This window comes from Bombina bombina, chromosome 3 (genome assembly GCF_027579735.1).
Source record: "Bombina bombina isolate aBomBom1 chromosome 3, aBomBom1.pri, whole genome shotgun sequence".
NCBI lineage: Eukaryota > Metazoa > Chordata > Amphibia > Anura > Bombinatoridae > Bombina > Bombina bombina.
Window position 1 is genome coordinate 818,519,608 of NC_069501.1, and position 19,431 is coordinate 818,539,038.

Here is a 19,431-nt window from a genome sequence, read left to right on the forward strand (position 1 = left end):
TAGTTAAACCTTACTAAGGAAGCCTAGTTGTTTTTTGTGTGTGTATCCTTACATAAAAACTGATATAGACAGCATTATGGTTTATCTGTAAACTATTTGTATCCACCTATGTGTATGTACTTATTAAACCCAAACTAGCTTTATATAGTAAAATATTTAGCCCTTATGCTACTTTATGTACAGAGTACAACCTATGTCCTATTGACAATGAAAAACATTACATTAGACAGTTAAATGCATGAGAAACCCATTTTTTTACTTTCATGATTCAGATGGAGCAAACAGTTTTAAACAACTTTCCAATTTGCTTTACTCTATTGGTATCCTTTGTTGAATGAGCAACAATGCACAATTGGGAGCTAGCTGAATGCTTTAGGTAACATATGTGTACAGCCAATCATCAGATAGCTCTCAGTAATGCACTGCTGCTCTTTAGCCTATGTATGCTTTTCTAACATAAAATAAGAAAAAGAAAAGAACAAAGCAAATTAGATAACAGAACAAAATTGTAATGTTGTTTAATTGCTTCAAAGCATATGATGAGCTATTCTCGTCATGTGCATCGCTACCTGAATGCGCATGACAAGCCATGTAGTTGGATCGCCAATCATACGCTGTTTTTCGTCAATCAACATCACTACAGACCGGGGGTTGTTATGGACTAGTGGGCAGCACTCCCAGGGTTCATGGAAATGCTGGTGACATCACCATATATGCACGTGGTAACGTCACAAAGGGGGTAGAACCAGGAAGCTTAGTGTAGCTACAAGGGAGCTGGATGGGGGGAGGCTCTTCAAACCCCTCAATCTCATCCCTCTTGGCAGATACAAACCTCCAAGGCACCTCATTTAAAAGAAAAGTGTCTGCTCTTTCAAATGGTGGTCTTGGAGAAGTAATACACTGAAGATGCTTAAAAAAACAAAAAAAAAACACATGGGTATTTGCTTGGGAATGGGATATTAATTATATGATTAATAAAAATAAATCTGTTATGTTTAGAGACCCCTTATAGAGTTTATTTTATAGTAGACGAGTCCCTCTCTTAAAAAAAAATATATGAATTTTGTTTGTCAGGTGATTATTGTGGTAACAGTGAAAACCTTGCAAGAAAAAAGCACGTGTATAGTATATCTGTACTGCACAACGGGCCTCTAATCTATATTATAACCCCCAAAAGCCTGTATGGGCCCCTATTTCACATGTGGCTACCCTTGATGACAATTTAATCAGGAGATCACAGTAACCGCAGTGGTCACTGGGCAATGTTCATTATTATTTACTATATCCAAATATTAAACTTTTTTTTTTTTTACAGTTTTTGCAGAAGCAGCTCTCTCATATACCATTAATTATAAGTATTATAATGGTATATTGCAAATCTGCTGTTCTTGCTGAACCCCCCCCCCAAATATATCATTTGTGTGGGTCCCTCACTGAAATTTGACTTACAATAGGGTTTAAATTAAGGTAGCAAAAAAAACTCCGCACTGGGGTTAAACATTTTTTTTTAACAAGTTCAGTCATGAGGACTGAGAAAAGCACTCAAATAATCTAGTGAAAAAAACTTACCAGGGTTAAAATGTCATACTCCTGAATTATGAAAGTTCAAATTTTGACTTCACAGCACCTTTAACAAATAAATCTAAAATGGTGACACTTTAACCTGAGAGCACCGACAGTAAAATCAGTATAATGTATGCTTAGCTCTTTATGAATCTCCATTTTGCTGCAGTATGTTATATATATATATATATATATATATATATATATATATATAATATATTAAATATTGCATTATTTAGCTTAGTTTGGCTAATTTCATATAGGTAGGACCAGTCTTTTATGGGACACCTTGTAAGTGGTGACTGGCTGAGCAGAATATGGCCATATTGTGCGACTAAGATCCCATCTTTATTCAAAAATTTAAGAAATATTATGAAGGCAATTTTTTGCAATATAAAGGAAAAAAAAGGAAAAAAAGTTTAAATATGTGATATAATTTGTGGTCTTATGTGTTTGGAGGTGCACCAATACCCGTTTCAAAATTTATATATATATATATATATATATATATATATATATATATACATACACATGTATGTTATATATATTTTATTGATAAATATGCAATGTATGAACTGTACTGAATTTGTACAATAAAACATCTCAGGTTAAAGTATTTTTGTTTATTGCCAAACTATGTATTTCTTATTTGAATATCAAAATCACAGCAAAAAGTTTGGAGGAAGAATATGCAGTGTCTCAGCACACCAAGAGAAGAATCCAAACCAGCCATATCTATATAAACTGTTTACCTATGTAACGCATGTACTGCACTTATCCCTCAACAGCAGAGAATTCTTCCAGAAGTGGCCCTTCATTGCTCGGCACTTCACTTACTGTGGGTTTTTGTTTCAATATCTTCTGCAAGGATGAGGAGAAACACTATGATGCCTGATGAACATAACTAAGCATAGTCATTACTGATGAGAAACCTGTTTATGTTTATCTGTATATTTCTATCTATATCTGTATTTCTAACTATCTTTAGCTATATCTATCGGTATCTGTATCTATCGGTATCTGTATCTATCGGTATCTGTATCTATCGGTATCTGTATCTATCGGTATCTGTATCTATCGGTATCTGTATCTATCGGTATCTGTATCTATCGGTATCTGTATCTATCGGTATCTGTATCTATCGGTATCTGTATCTATCGGTATCTGTATCTATCGGTATCTGTATCTATCGGTATCTGTATCTATCGGTATCTGTATCTATCGGTATCTGTATCTATCGGTATCTGTATCTATCGGTATCTGTATCTATCGGTATCTGTATCTATCTATCTGTATCTATCGGTATCTGTATCTATCTATCTGTATCTATCTATCTGTATCTATCTATCTGTATCTATCTATCAGTATCTATCTATCAGTATCTATCTATCAGTATCTATCTATCAGTATCTATCTATCAGTATCTATCTATCAGTATCTATCTATCAGTATCTATCTATCAGTATCTATCAGTATCTATCTATCAGCATCTATCAGCATCTATCAGCATCTATCAGTATCTATCAGTATCTATCAGTATCTATCAGTATCTGTATCTATCAGTATCTGTATCTATCAGTATCAGTATCTATCAGCAGCTATCAGCAGCTATCAGCAGCTATCTATCAGCAGCTATCTATCAGCAGCTATCTATCAGCAGCTATCTATCAGCAGCTATCTATCAGCAGCTATCTATCAGCATCTATCTCTCTATCTGTATTGTAGGCTCTTATACTGTGTGATAACATATCACAACTATGGCTAAAATGGAGTGTGAAAAAAAGCAATAACCCTTCTACATGATACAATATAGTGATTTAGTATTAAAGGGACACTGTACCCAAATATTTTCTTTTGTGATTCAGTTAGAGCATGCAATTTTAAGCAACTTTTTAATTTACTCCTATTATCAATTTTTCTTCGTTCTCTTGCTATCTTTATATGAAAAAGAAGGCATCTAAGCTTTTTTCTTGGTTCAGCACTCCGGACAGCAGTTTTTGATTGGTGGATGAATTTATCCACCAATCAGCAAGGACAACCTAGGTTGTTCACCAAAAATGGGCCGGCATCTAAACTTACATTCTTGCATTTCAAATAAAGATACCAAGAGAATAAAGAACATTTGATAATAGGAGTAAATTAGAAAGTTGCTTAAAATTGCATGCTCTATCTGAATCACGAAAGAAAATTTTTGGGTTCAGTGTCCCTTTAAGTAAGTTAACTTTACAGTCAATCTGATTTGTACTTCTGCTCTAAAAACAATACACTCCCATCTACAACTGCTTCCAAAATATATGTCATGATAACAGCTTTGTCAGCTGCAAAATCACTAACACAGCAGAGTTGAGTCAATTTATTAATCTAATATAACTGACTATGGGCAAGATTTATCATGAGACAAATGCCCAGATCAGTTGCAGGCTCACTCATTTGACCCCGGATTCATTTGACCATGGTGACTGACAAGCCCTACTCTAAAACAATTGGTTGTGCGTGGGTAGGGGGTCAGCGCATTGCTTGAACGTTTGCTTGTGCAATGGTAAGTATAGGTAACACAATTTGCAATCAAATACGGACATGTGAATCCTGTCCCTTTGCAAATTGATAAATCTTGCCCTATATATTATTTTCTATATTACTGTTGTTGCTTTGGTTCATTTCCAGTTTTGCACTTGAAAAACACAGGTTCAGTAAATATACCTCCTTGAATTATGTCCTTATACTAGATTGTGGTGTCAGTTCTTAAAGTGATTGTAAATCCCAGTGTTTGTGAAACGCTAGGATTTACCATTGGAACAAATAAAGGGGACTTTGTCATGAAGTATAAAATACTTCCTGCTGAAAGCTCCTTTATTTGTTGGAAGCGTTCGCCACACTGAGCTGATCAGGCAGCCCATGAATGACCGCTATTTTAAAGAGAGGTGACGTTTCCACCTCTTAGCCAATAGCCGTGTGGGCTATCCGGCTTGGCGCCAGTTGGAACGCACGACTATTTGCTAAGAGGTTAAAACGTCACCTCACAGCAAATAGTGTTCTGCCTGAGCAGCTCAGTGCGTCGAACGCTTCCAACAAATAAAGGAGCTTTCAGCATAAAGTATTTTATGCTTCATGACTAAAAGTCCCCTTTATTTGTTCCAATGGTAAATTCTAGCGTTTCACAAATGCTAGAATTTACAATCACTTTAAAGGGATATGGAACTCAAACTTAAAGGTATATGAAACCCAACATTTTCTTTCATGATTCAGATAGAACATGTCATTTTAAATATATTTCCTATTTATTCCTATCATCTAATTTGTTTTGTCTCTTTGTATCCTTTGTTGAAAAGTATACCTAGGTAGGCTCAGAAACTGCTGATTGGTAGCTGTACATATATGCATCTTGTCATTTGCTCTAAGCTAGCTCCCAGTTGTGCATTACTGCTCTTTCAATAAAGGATACTAAGAGAATGGAGCAAATTATATAATAGAAGTAAATTGAAAAGTTGTTCAAAATTGTGTTTTAACTGAATCATGATAGAAAAATGTACCTCTACATTTTTATAATATAGACAGAGCATGCAATTAAAAACAGGATCTTTCCTATTTATTTCTACTATCAAAATAAATAAATTCAATTGCTTTTCTTTTTTAATAGCATACCTAGGTAGGCAAGAGTATATGTGCCGAGCACTATATGGCAGCATTGCAAACACTGCAGCCATATGTTGTTCAAGATGTATGAACACACCTGAGTCTACTTAGGAGTGCCCTTCAACAAAAGATACCAAGAGCAATACAATAACCTTGTTTAATTTTGACTTTCACGTCCTTTAAAACAGCTGCACTTTCATAGCTATGCTTTATAATATAACAAATCCAGACACTAGTCCTTCATACTCTAGCAGATATCCAATTTATAAAAAAATTGCTTTTTATACTTTAGTCTAATCTCATCACATTTTGATTTATTAATATCTTTGGTTTATTAAAATAAACTTACTCAAACTTTTGTTTCAGAAAGTCATGTGCATAGAAACAAAGATAGATAGTGCTATGCACACCTGCCCTTTTAAATGGGAAAATTGCTCATGGATAACTATGGCCAGGACAGCATGACAGGATAGGTTAATCGTCCTGTTTCTTTAACCTTCAGCTTTTCAGTAATCACTGAGGTATGACAGAGGTGTTCAATCATAGATAATGGCTTGTTAGTTCTGGAACCATTAGGGTTATATATATACTTATTTATTAAGTACAGACATAACAGTACGCAAGTAAAATTAAAATGTTGGTTATGCAAAAGCAGCACATAAATCCTCCAAAGCGATTGCGGTTTGATTGGCTTAATCGAGGAGAAAAAGTATTAGTTTATACACTCAAGCAGCATGAATAGAGAGACAAGGCACTGCTATTGTATGAAAGAGTTAAACACATCATTACGTCCAACTCCCTTAGAGTAATTAGAATACTTTCTGACTATGCATCATCATGTTCAGCCCCATTACCAAACACGCGTAGGATGGATAGTTACTTCTGCTGCCAAGTTTATAGTTGACATCACATTGAACTGCAAATGACAATCAAGTTTTACATGTAAATGTGTGTCATGAAGGTTTAGAACATACCCAGGAAACTTATGACCGTACTACAAATCCTTTGAGAGTAAATAAAAACATAGGAGGAGCTGAAATAATTGTCAAATAGATGTACTGATATCAATATTCATTTCCAAAATGAATACACACAGGAAAAAATAATATTCAGCTAAGTGGAAGTGGATTATAAAGCAGAAATCTCCTTTATATAGTCTTTCTATAGACAGAGAGAGGAAATAAATGTGATTCCAAGTTTTGCAGCACTAATCCCAAATACATAATAGGTTTATATCACAGTGCATCCCTATTCTCTCACTTGAATGATACCTTAAGATAAGTTTATTTACACAACTTTTATACAGGGTGCCTGTGTAAATGGGCATCAGTATCAAATAAAGGGCTTTTATTACTGAAACCAAGAAAATGAATAGTTAGAAAACCTGCAGTCATTTACTTTTCAGTCTGTAGAAGAAATCTTGATCATGCAAAAACAAAGTCAGAAGGATCACCTTTGAGGTCCATTAGAAAGTTATATTGCTCGAAGTCTGAGAAAGCATAAAGATGGTTGACTGTTCAACAGAAAGGCACGGTTGTCTAGTCTGTGAGATCCCCAGTAGGTGGCAGCAGGTGCACACGTGCATCGTTAATGTTTATGCAAGGTAGCAGCAGTTAGTTACGCAAAGCAGGTTGAAAGACAGGACAGGAAAAAGGAGGCAGGGAAAGAAACACAAGGGATATTTGTAATTAAACACTAAAGCTTGGCTAATGCATATTAGTGCAGTGACATGGTATAAAAAAGCTCAATGTTATGACTTATTTCCCAAACAAAGCTCGCCTAAATATTCTCTTTTAACCCCTTTAACCTTTTTTATCCCATAGCAAATTCTCTCTGGCAGCCAGAGGGTTAAGAAGCCAATTGTACAGATTAAAGCGGCCTTTGAAAGGCTGCCACTCAAATCGCCATAGTAAGTAAATAAATGTTTTTTTTATTTATTTCTTTTTTCTTGCTGAAATTTGTAGAAAATGCAAAGAGTTGAGCAATAATCTGTTTGGTTTTATTTGTCAAAGCATTAGTATTGCCTACTAAATGGTAGAGTTAACTCAGGTAAGTTAAGAGTATCCCAGTAAAAATATCATAGCACTAGGCTCAGGGACTGAAAAAGCATAACAAGCTTATTATTAATAAATATATATGACACTCAACTTTTTAAGCAATCTCCTTTTGGACCTAAAACTATGAGGCCTCAGTAACTTTAGGGAACTTAAACCATGGCATTCTTATGTGGCTGAATAAAAGGATATAGAACCCGCATATTAATACAGTTTTGCAGAGTAAGACATGATTCAAATCTGCATATTTTAAAGATCTGCATTATTAAAACATTACACACATTTCCCTAGCGTTCTACAGTTAGAAAATGAGTTAGCTCTTCAGCAACTCGGCTTAATATAGATAATAAAGAATATGTTACAATACAGCAATATTAGGGTTTCTAGGCTATCTCCAAATAATGTGCTATTGATATTCTATATTGAGCTTTTTATACCATTTAATACGTTTTGCATTGAACCAGAGCAATGTTTGTTCAATTTGTTTTTAACAAATATACAGTTCTAGTCTTTTTATATACAATAACAAAGAAAGAAAACTATATTTAATGATGCACTACTTGCTACCAGCTAGCTAGTCTAATATGCAGAAAATGATGTCTCTCAAAGCCCTGATTAAAGGGACATGAAACCCAACATTTTCATTCATGATTCAGATATAGTATACCATTTAAAACAAATTTCCATTGTACTTATTTTATAAAATGTGCTTTGTTCTCTTGGTATCCTTTGTTGAAGAAGAAACAATGCACTACTGTGTGCTAGCTGACCACATCGGATGAGCAAATGACATGAGCCATATATGTGCAGCCACCATTTAGCAGCTAACAACTAGTGGTACATTGCTTTTCAATAAAGGATACCAAAGGAACAAACTAAATTGGATAATATAATTACGTTCTAACGTTGTTATAAGCTACATGCTTTATCTGAATCATGAAGCTTTGATTTTTACTTTACTGTCCCTTTAAAATGCACTACCCTAAAATGTCTATTTTTTTTCTGCTACTACAACATGTTTAGATTAAATAGGTTTGAATGAAACAACTCACATTGTATCCATAGTAAAATAGTAGTGATGCAAGATTAATCATTATTAAAAACTGGATACACAGAATTTTACAATTCTCTATCAAAGAGGACACCATTTTGTACAGGCAGGATGATGGAGAAAGATGGATAGGAAATCATAGAAGAAGAAATAGAATGAATAGGTAAAATAATGAAAGATTATACATAACCTCTATGTGTTCCATGTTTTTGAAACAGGGTTATATTGCATTTTAAAACTAAGTTCAGTGCTGTAAAATGCTGTATAATTATTTAAGGGAACCATGAACACAGAAATTTACATTTGTATTTTTTGAAACAATCTTTACTGATATTCTGCTCTGTAAAGATTGCTGTTCCGTGGCTATATATATATATATATATATATATATATATATGTCTGGGCAGGTTTAAATAATTATACACATCCCTATAAATGACATTTTATATTGAAACATGTAACTGAGATCTGGTGTGATCTGTTATTTGTTGTACGATTTATTCTGTGACCTGTATTTGTTATGAAGACAGGGGTTACATTTACCTGGATCCTTTCTGTCGCTGTGGGCCATAGCTGCCTGCATAAGATCTTCTTTAGGACATCAGGGAGCAAGCTGACAGTAATAAGAATGACAATGCCCAGCCAGGCCGGGCCGCTGGACAACATTTGCATAAACACATAATACATCCTCTGATAATTGAGAAAAGGCCTAAAATGGGAACAAACATAACAGTAAACACCGCATTGACACACAAGACAATAATCATGTAACAGTCATTTATCAGACTAAATCTATAGCTAAATAGTGTGAATTTAGTTTTCATTTTACTGAATCTATTAGAGGATACAGGTTTTAAATAATTATAATATTAATATAAAATAAAGTTATTATATGCACCGGTAAAAGTACCCGGCTTTAGTATATATAATTCATAACTCAAACACATTGATCACTTATAGAAGACCTGCTATTAGCCATGGTTTCCTTGTATGCAGTAAATACACACACTTATTCCATTACTGCAAGTGTGTGTCTTTATAATGTAACTTACTAACACAATTGTGTACTATTAAACATAAATATCTATGGACTGGTTTACATTACACAAGTTTACATTCTAGTTGTAACTGCTAGTAGCATCAGAAATCTACAAAGAGATATAGGTCTAAAACTGGCATGCAGACTAGTCCAATATACTTACTATTATCTTTGAATTACCAACATGTCCAGCCAAAATTAGAATCCACATGGGTGCATTTCAGTTTTGAATAGACACATTTTTGTCATATACATGTATTAGCAGAAATGCTTCTAATAAAAGCTATAGCTGTTTCAAAAGTGTATTTAAGTATGCACCGTGCACCAGCGTTTTAAACACAGCACCTGCTCAGAGAGCATCGGGTGCCTGTATTATCTGGTAATCACTCAGTTTGTTGATTGCTAACATGAAACACTGTTGCTCTGAGCAGCTGCATTATTTAAAATGCTGGTGCACTGAGAATATCTAGCTATATTTCACATGCATGTGCAAAGAAAAATGCTAACACTAAAACAGTGATAACTTCTACTAGAAGCATTTTTGCCAATACATTTATATTGCAAATAGGTTTTTATTCAAATATGTAATTAATCTATGTGCATTTATATTTTGATCCTTTTAATTTCACAATAGAACTATTCTTTATGACAAAAATAAATGTATTCAGTAGAAAACATGGCAGTGTCACCAAATATAAAAATTCAGTTTGGGAAAATAGAAAATAAATTTTTTTCTTTACTTCTATTCTAGTTAAAGGGACACTGAACCCAATTTTTTTCTTTCATGATTCAGACAGAGCATGCAATTTTAAGCAACTTTCTAATTTACTCCTATTATCAATTTTTCTTTGTTCTCTTGCTATCTTTAAAAAAGAAGGCATCTAAGCTAAGGAGGCAGCCAATTTTTGGTTCAGAGCTATGGACAGCACTTGTTTAATGGTGAGTGAATATATCCACCAATCAGCAAGAAAAACTCAGGTTGTTCACCAAAAATGGTCCGGCATCTAAACATACAAGAGAATGAAGAAAATTTGATAATAGGAGTAAATTAGAAAGTTGCTTAAAATTGCATGCTCTAGAGTCTATCTGAAGCACGAAAGACAATTTGGGTTCAGTGTCCCTTTAAAAAAAATAAAACAATTATGATGGACCATGTTTATTAAAGGGACGTAAAAATGCAAAAATAAAAAAATGGAGTATGGAGTAATGGAGTATTTTATTATTACAGTATTGCTTACATATAATGATGTGGTAAATCACAATCCTTTAGAGGATTTTTGTTTATAAATGTTTTGATTAAGCTTTTCTAAGGATTTAGATGCCAGCAGGGAGGTGTCAATCAACCCGATTGTACTCGATCGGGTTGATTTCCGGCGATTCCTGTCCACCTCATCAGAGCAGGCAGACAGGGTTATGGAGCAGCGGTCTTTAGACTGCTGCTTCATAACTGCTGTTTATGGCGAGTCTGAAGACTCGCCAGAAACACGGGCCCACAAGCTCCTTTCGGAGCTTGATAAATGGGCCCCCATGAGTGTTTAACAGCTGCAAATTTAAAATCAGCTTCAGAGCAGCAATGAACTACTGGGAGCTAGCTGAACACACCTAGTGAGCCAATCACAAGAGATACATTTGCCTTATAAAAGACAAAACTATTTAGTGAATAAGCTAAAAAAAGTTCTGTACCAGAATTAAGCGGTATGCCTGTATTGACATGAAAGAAAAGGGAACAAGGAGCTTTGCAAGCGATCAACATAAATTTAGACAAAAATATAACACGAAAACCAAAGTAGACGTAGATCTCTGTCTATGTAAAAGATGCTTGAGTTACTCTTTAACTGTTCATATTTTATTGTACCTTATATGTTTTTTCTTTCCTTTTGCTGATGGATGACAAAGTATTACATATATCATCTTTGTTGTACATTTTAAGAGATTCTTACCAGACAATTCCTCCCCAGAGCAGGGAAAAAATGATATAGAATAAAAGTGATCCCCAAATAACAAAATGGTTTATCCATGTCCAGTATTGAGTATCCAGTGCAAGCTAAAAGTAACACAAATTGAGAGAATATTCGTTAAAATGGGGGGAAATGTATAAAACTGATAAAAAGCAGGTGTACTCTCTAGTAGACACAACCATTTAGATAGCATTGCACATTTTATTTTATTTACTATGATCTGGTGTATTCTGTACAGTTTTCTGAAGATATTAGCAGAACCTGGCTTTGTACCTTCCAGTGTCTAATGCAGTTGTTTTAAACAGTGGCATTGCTAAAAATCTGTTACTTCTGGAATTTTAGTGGCTATATAGCTCCACGATTGATGGATTAAAGCTCTGAATATAGGATATGGCAATAAGCCCTAGTGCCCCCAAATGTCACCAGCAGCTTTTCGGAGGCTATGGAAGGCTCCTTCTTTACAAATGTGTTTTTTCCACTATGGTCACTGCCAGTGAACATGTGTGATGTCACCTCTTTTTGAAAGGGAACCAGCTTGGAAAACAAACTGCCATATTTGTAAATGAACAAGACTTGATAGAGAATACACCTAAGACGGGGGGGGGGGGGGGGAGCGGAACGGGTGCTACAATCATTGATCTGTGTGTGTTGCTGTTTCACACAAAATATATTAAAGCAAAGTTTTGTTACATACAAAGAAGAGGGTGAAATCAATAATCTATAAGTGTCACTGGCACAAAACAATCAAATAATTAGACTACATGCAGTGTTCTCTCCAGGACCTTTTCTAATGAGTACACCACACAGCTGATTGTACTGACCACACAGGCTAAAATTTAGGCCAATATTACACATTTTAAATGAATATTGCACAGATTATCATTATATACATTTGTGGGGGTTATAATTTAAGGTTAGCTGTGAACATTTTTTTTGTTTCCTATATTTCCTTTAACTAAGGTTGAATTGCTACATTTTGTAATATTGTATGACTTTAAAGTCTGCACATTGTAGTTTTTTTCTATATATAAATGTGCAAAGTGAATTATGTTTTATTATAACAATGATGTATATTTGATATGATGAATATTAGAAATCTTGTTCTTTGTACCGCATGGATACCTTATTGCGTTATATTTCTTTATTTATTTTAAGCCTTAAAGGGATATGAAACCAATTTTTTTTCTTTCATGATTCAGACAGCGCATGTGATTTTAAACAACTTTCTAATTTACGTCTGTTATCAATTTTTCTTTGTTCTTTTGGAATCTTTTGTTCAAAAGCAGGACAAATGCTTAGCAGCCAGTCTATTTCTGGAGCACTATATGGCAGTAGTTTTGCAAGAATGTTATCCATTTGCAAGATCACTATATGGCAGCACTATTTCCTGTCATGTAGTGCTCCAGGTGCCTACCTAGGTATCTCTTTAACACAGAATATCATGGGAACAAAGCAAATTTGATACTAAAAGTTGGAAACTTTTTTTTAAATGGCATGCTCTGAATTACAAAAGAAAATTTTTGGGTTTCATATCCCTTTAATAATAATTTTAAAAAGTATGATAAATTATGAAATTAATTTGAACCTTGGATAACAGAAAATGTTACAGTTTATTCACCCCCAACCTGCTACTTCATAATGCCACCCAGCTGGCAACATTTTCTGTGGAGAACACTGCACATGTGTAATAGCCAAGAGAGTTGTGGGAAAAGTGACTGATCTATTTATGTTGCTGACACAAAGAGGTTAAAGGGACACTCAATCAAAATTAAACTTTCATTATCCAGATAGAGCTCACCATTTTAAACAACTTTCCAATTTACTTCCATTGATAAAATGTGCACAGTCTTTTTATATTTAAACTTTTTGAGTCACCAGCTCCCACTGAGCATGTGCAAGAATAAGTGTGTATGCATTTTTGAATGGCTGATGGCTGTCACATGGTACTTGTATGCATTTGTGATTGGCTGATGGCTGTCACATGGTACAGGGGGAGTGGAAGAAGACATAACTTTTAAAATTGTCAGAAAAAAAATCTACTACTCATTTGAAGTTCAGACTAAGTGCTATTACATTGTCTTGTTATATTGCATTTGTTGATTATGCAAATCTACTATGTAAACCTTACAAGACCACTCTGACACAAAGGTATAAAATCATTGCTTTGTGAGTATTACAAGGGGACACATCACTGCTTGTGTTTGTGGAAGCATCCTGGACTATATGTATTTGATTTGGATTTAGTGAGTTAACTATATACAATATTAATATACTTGTGTAGTACCTTTATAGTGACTGTAAATACAAGGACAGTAAACACCAGCGTCCCAAATGTCCAGTTTCCCAACATCTGTTGAAATGTCACAAAAGGAAAAAAATGAGTTTTACAGTAAAATATCTGGGTCACTATGCTAACTGAATACCAATAAGGCTGAATAAAAAAACAAAACACTGCCACATATCTAATTACTTGAAATTAATACATAGCAAATTATAGCTTTTAACACCTCCTTATTACTAATAATACTTTATTGTATTTCTCTATATATTATTATTGTTATTTAGGAAGGAAAACAAAGCAGAAAAGCCAAACAGAGTAGTCATACAGCTCATGCACAAAGTACTGATCAATTTTAAAGGGACATAAAGTGAATATTAGGGAGAGAGAAAAAAAAAAAAAAAAAAAAAGATTGCTTTAGCCTGTTTTTAACTCTGAGATTAGTACCCTGCACAAGCACACTGAACCCACCAATGTGAGATCTGAGAAAGGCACATAGTACACATATTGGGCACTCACTTGCCCGTTAATCATATGCCACGGTTAACAATTCCATAGAAGATTAGCTCCTGAGACATGTAAAATGTCCTGATCTTGGAAATAAAAAAGAAAGTTCCTTACAATGGTATAGTATGGCTGTAATGTCACAGAGCACTATTCACTTGTATGTCCTTTTAAGGAAGGCAGTAATATCAGATTCAATAGTAATCAAAAGACCAGATTTGTCAACAAATTTTTACTCCAACAGTGTTATTTTTTTTTTTTTCCTTCCTTTTTTGCTCTTTTTTCCTAACTCCATAATGGTATAGTAAACTACCTTTAGCAAGCCTATTTACTCACACAACTTGAATGAATACTTTGTTCATTTTATTATAGGTGCTATAAGTGGTGCATTATACCCAGAAAGCAATGCAAAGTCATTTAATATATGGAACCATTAGCAAGTAGATTGTACAACCAGCTGTACTTCCCTAGGCCTGGACTACGGCAGACCTTTAAAGTTCTCCATGATTGGTGTCTATGAAATATCAATCCACTGCACCAGGCAAGCATCACATAGTCAGTGTTTCCATAATTGTTTTTCCCTGCTTTATGTGCACTATGTGTCACCAATGTGTTTTTTATGTCCCAGCTTAGTCTCTGCTTTCACTATGATGAGGAGCTTCCGATGTTGTTTTTCTATTAACAGCTTCCGAGAAATTTTGTATCCTTTTATGCTCAAATTTTATCTAGCCACGATTCTGTGCAACTATATAGGGCCAGGCTACGAGTGTAGCGCTTATTAACGCTCCCACTCAAGCGTTAATTGCGCTAGAAGTAAGCTTTTTGTGTTCGTAGGGTTGCCCTGGTATTATGAGTTAAAAGTAAACTGTTTTAGTTTGAGTGCTAACCCAACGAGTGCAAAAAGCCGATCTTAGAATATTGCGTGCGCGTTCACTTATTCCCTTATGGAAGTCAATGGAGAAAAAAAAGTGGAAAAAATCCTAACACCCTACTCACGCGCAAACCGATCCCATATTCTCAAGTGCGCTAACCCGACAAGAAAATATGAATATTTCACATTCTTCACATACAAGAATGTTATATTTATTTATGTACCTCAATGTTAAATCCCTTTGCCTGCCTCTTTTTTTCTAACACCTGAGATCTTATATCTTTGAGCCTTTATAACGTGTGCAATATTTTTTTTTTTATAATTTTTATTAGATGGTGTTATTATGAGTGTAACTATACTTTTTAATGTATTTTTTATGTGTTTTGTGCAACATTTTTGTTTTACTCAACAGTTAACCCAAATTCTGAAGTTACGGTAATCATTCTAGTGTAAATCGTGATTGCACTCAAGTGATAGTGTTTACTTTCAACTCGTAAAAAGAGAGGTAAACCCAACAAGCACAAAAACCTGTGATAAACCCCATTTATTGCTCTGGCGCAAACGTTTGCGCTCCACTCATAATCTGGCCCATAATGTGCAAATTTATACAACTTGTCAGTCGTGGCTTTGTCATTGTTATAGAACTAACATTATATTTTGCATTGTATTTTTGTTAGTTTATAAATTAAAGCTAAATAATTAATACCATTGTGTCACTATTAAATCTATTATTATATATAACACTGCAGAATAATTTTGTCTAAAATAATGGAGCCTATTTACAGCAGTGTAAGTATACACCAACTGTGACCCAAGTCATGGCAAGTTGGTTGAAATAGCCAACTTGTAAAAAAAATACCAGAAGTACAGCAAGTTAACTAAGATGGCTGAATTATCAAATCTGGGTTCCCTAAACTACAGAAAAAACATATGGTAAGGGAGTGGAGGGATGGGTTATCTATGCAATAAAAATGGGTAAGGAATGGGTCCCTAGTTACAATCGCTTGGGGGGAGGGGGATCGTTGCCCTGCAGAAAATCTTTTTATGAATTAATAATTAAAAAAAAAAAAAAAATAAGAGCAATACTATAAATTGGTTACTCTCAGGCAGCTCCCAGTACCTAAGATGGAGGCTTCTAGTGGGAGAGCGGAGGGCTAGAGAGCTGTTTGGGAGGGATCAGGGAGGTGGTACAAAGGAAAAAAATCATTTAAAAAAATATAAAAAACTGCATACTGCCAGTGACTAAGATGGTGGTGACCAGTGTGTGTGGGTGGGGGGGTGAAGGAGGGAAGAGCTTTTTGGGAGGGATCAGGTAAAGATCAGGGGTGGGAGGGTAATCTCTACACTACAGCTAAAATTAGAAGGGGAAACACACACTCCAACAAAGAACAGTATTGTCTGAACAACAAAAATAGAAGATAACACGGAGCCTCAATTATATCTTCTTACCAGATGTAAAGGCACAACCGGAGTGCCGTGCAGGACAGTACGGGACCTTTTCAGTCGACCGTAAGACCACAAAGGCAGTGAGGATCTTTTGAATCCTCCAGATTTGACAGCTAAAATTAACCTTACATGCTACCTGATTAAACCTTTCATTGCTGGGAATATTAGAAGTGTGGTGCGCAGCTGTGATTAGCAAAGCCATGCACGTCTGCTTTTTTTGAACAAAGGGGATCCTAGAGAAGCTTTAACAACCTTATGACTGCACAAGTTGTGTGTAAATAATTTCAGTGAGACACCCAAAGTTTGTGAAAAAGTTAACAATTTTTTTAATATGATTGCATTTGGCGGCAAAACGATGGCATGAAATATACGAAAATAGGCCTAGATCAATACCTTGGGTTGTCTACTAAAATAAAATATATAGTATTGATAGCTAAATAGAAAAGGGCTCTATTTCTGTTTAAATGGAGTGATAGCAATAATGCTAAAAAGTCTCTGGTACTTTGGGCAAGTTTTTCACTAAAATTCCCAGTACTAAAGGGAATAGTAAGTGTACTTTTTCAAGTATGTTGACTTTTGACCAACTTCGTCTATCAAGTTTTGCCAACCAACTTTTGTACATCTGAGATTAGCAAACAGACCCCAAACTATTTATATTGTGTTGCATTCTATTTTAGATTATTTTAAAAAAAATATATAACCATGTCTATAAAGCTGTGTGTTTTATTCCTTATGAAACAGAAAACTAAAAGCAATCATTCAGAATTGGTATGAAACGCACAGCATAACATGATGGTGATAGTCTTACCATATATGTGTTGGTTGTCAATAGCTGAGGAGTGCAATAGTTGCAGAAGCAAAAGAAATAGAAACATAAAAAAAATACACAGCACAAAAATAATAGAAAAATAAAGATCACAAAAGCACTAAATAATGATTGTAAAATAAAGCATACATATAAAGCCATCAGAAACATTCTGACAAACATTCATTATAAGTAAATTAACCAGTTAAAAGAAGAAAGCAAATGAGCCATGCAGTGGAAAAAATATTAAAAAAATAAATAAAGCAAATTATAGGAATAAAGTTAAACTGTAGTGAACATACTATACAACTAAAGTTAATGAAATATAGGGGATATGATGACAAACCAATCTCCAGTCACATTTCCTATACATGATTTACTAACAACTGATTCATTTATCAGTTTTTCTTTTATGACAACTTCCACCTAAGGACTCACCTGCCCGTTGCTGGTCACAGTGGCATTGTCGAACAGGAAATATGCCCCAAAGAAAAACACCACTGCATCAAACACTCCCAGAAAGGTCCAATAAATAAATAAGCGCCAACGCAATAATGCATTTTTGGCAATATCCCTGTACAAAATGAGAAATTAAACATAAAAATATTTTGCACACACACATACATAGAACACCACAGCTTTTAGATATCTATTATTACTTGTGGCCACAGTAGAATGGATACATCATTGTGTTTTACTCATAACAATTCATCATAATATACCTAAGGCTCCTGAAACATTACCACCACTATAAGATTTATGGCTTATACACAGACTCGTTTTCTTTTTCCCTCTTGCGCACATTTTTCATTAAGTTAGTGCAGAGCTCTAACGTTGTCATTAAGTACGTTTGTACTGTATTGGTGGTAACACACTTGTTCTTAAAGCTTACCATTCTGATCAGAGTCATATAAGGGGTTTCCTATCACCACTCAAATCAAGACATTGAGCTGCTTAAGTTTACAAATAAAATGACACCCCGACTCTCTGTGCCAGCCACAGCAAGTAAGCATTTTCAATGATTATAGATCAGCTGACTTAAAGGGACATGAAACCCAACATTTTTCTTTCATGATTCAAATTTTATTTTTTTCTTGGTAGCTTTTGTTGAAAAGCAGGGATGCAAGTTAGGAGTGTGCACGTGTCTAGAGCACTATATGGCAGCAGTTTTGCAAGAATGTTATCCATTTGAAAGAGGGCAACACTATTTCCCGTCATGTAGTGCTCCAGACACTTACCTAGGCATCTCATTAAAGGGACACTAAACCCAAATTTTTTCTTTCATGATTGAGATAGAGCATGCAATTTTAAGAAACTTTCTCATTTGCTCCTATTAACTAATTGTAATTGTTCTCTTGTTGTCTTTATTGGAAATAGCAGTAATGTAAGGTTAGAAACCGGCCCATTTTTACTTCAGCACCTGGTTAGCGCTTGCTGATTGGTTTGCTACATTTAGCCACCAATCAGCAAGCGCTACTCAGGTGCTGAACCAAAAATGGGGTGGCTCTTAAGCTTACAGTCTAGCTTTTTAAAATCAAGATAGCATGTGAACGAGGAAAAATTGATAAAAGGAGTGAATTATAAAGTTGCTTCAAATTGCATGCTGTACCTGAATCATGAAAGACAAAATTTGGGTTTAGTATCCCTTTAATGAAGAATACCATGAGAATGAAGCCAATTTGATAATAGTTAGCTAGAAAGCTGTGTAAAACTGCATGCACTATCTAATGCATGAACGAAATATAATTCATCTTCAAAACACGAACAGAACACTATTAGCTGGAATATGCTCTCCCTAAATATCATCCCTTTAAATGCTACCTGGGTCCCGCCTGGTCCAGTTATAGAGTCAGCCTTTGTAGGATGAGAGTTATTTAGTGCGTTTTATTTTACAGTAGCTCAAGTTCATTCTCACGAAAGGTTGTGAGTAGAAATATTGGCTCAGTTGCAGAAAACAGACAGTGATGGCAAACAAGGGATGCCACATTATTCAGTTTCTCTGAAAAGGATTCTATACTAATGTCATTAATGATATTTTACCCAGTTTTAAATATCAGCTCAGCCCAGTAAATTAGATTAACCTTTCTGGGCACACATTGTATTATTTTAGGCAATAGTTATAAAATATTAAATGTCACCAACCTATACCAGTATATCAGTAAGCCAGGATTTTTTTTTTATAGATTTCTTTGTGTATGAGACATTTAATACTATACCTGTACAGTAAAG

At 34.7% G+C, this 19,431-nt stretch overlaps 1 protein-coding gene across 1 annotated transcript in view; it reads right to left on the minus strand.

Annotated features, from left to right (window-relative positions):
* Nucleotides 1-19,431, minus strand: part of ATP11A (ATPase phospholipid transporting 11A) — a 413,089-nt gene that overhangs the window by 17,346 nt on the left and 376,312 nt on the right. Inside the window, exons 24-28 of the mRNA XM_053707775.1 lie at nucleotides 19,419-19,431; nucleotides 17,641-17,776; nucleotides 13,583-13,648; nucleotides 11,281-11,384; nucleotides 8,845-9,010 (exon numbers count right to left, since the gene is read on the minus strand). The exon at nucleotides 19,419-19,431 is cut by the window's right edge and continues 115 nt beyond it. Coding sequence (XP_053563750.1) covers nucleotides 8,845-9,010; nucleotides 11,281-11,384; nucleotides 13,583-13,648; nucleotides 17,641-17,776; nucleotides 19,419-19,431 — 485 coding nt within the window. The remainder of the gene's footprint in view (nucleotides 1-8,844; nucleotides 9,011-11,280; nucleotides 11,385-13,582; nucleotides 13,649-17,640; nucleotides 17,777-19,418) is intronic.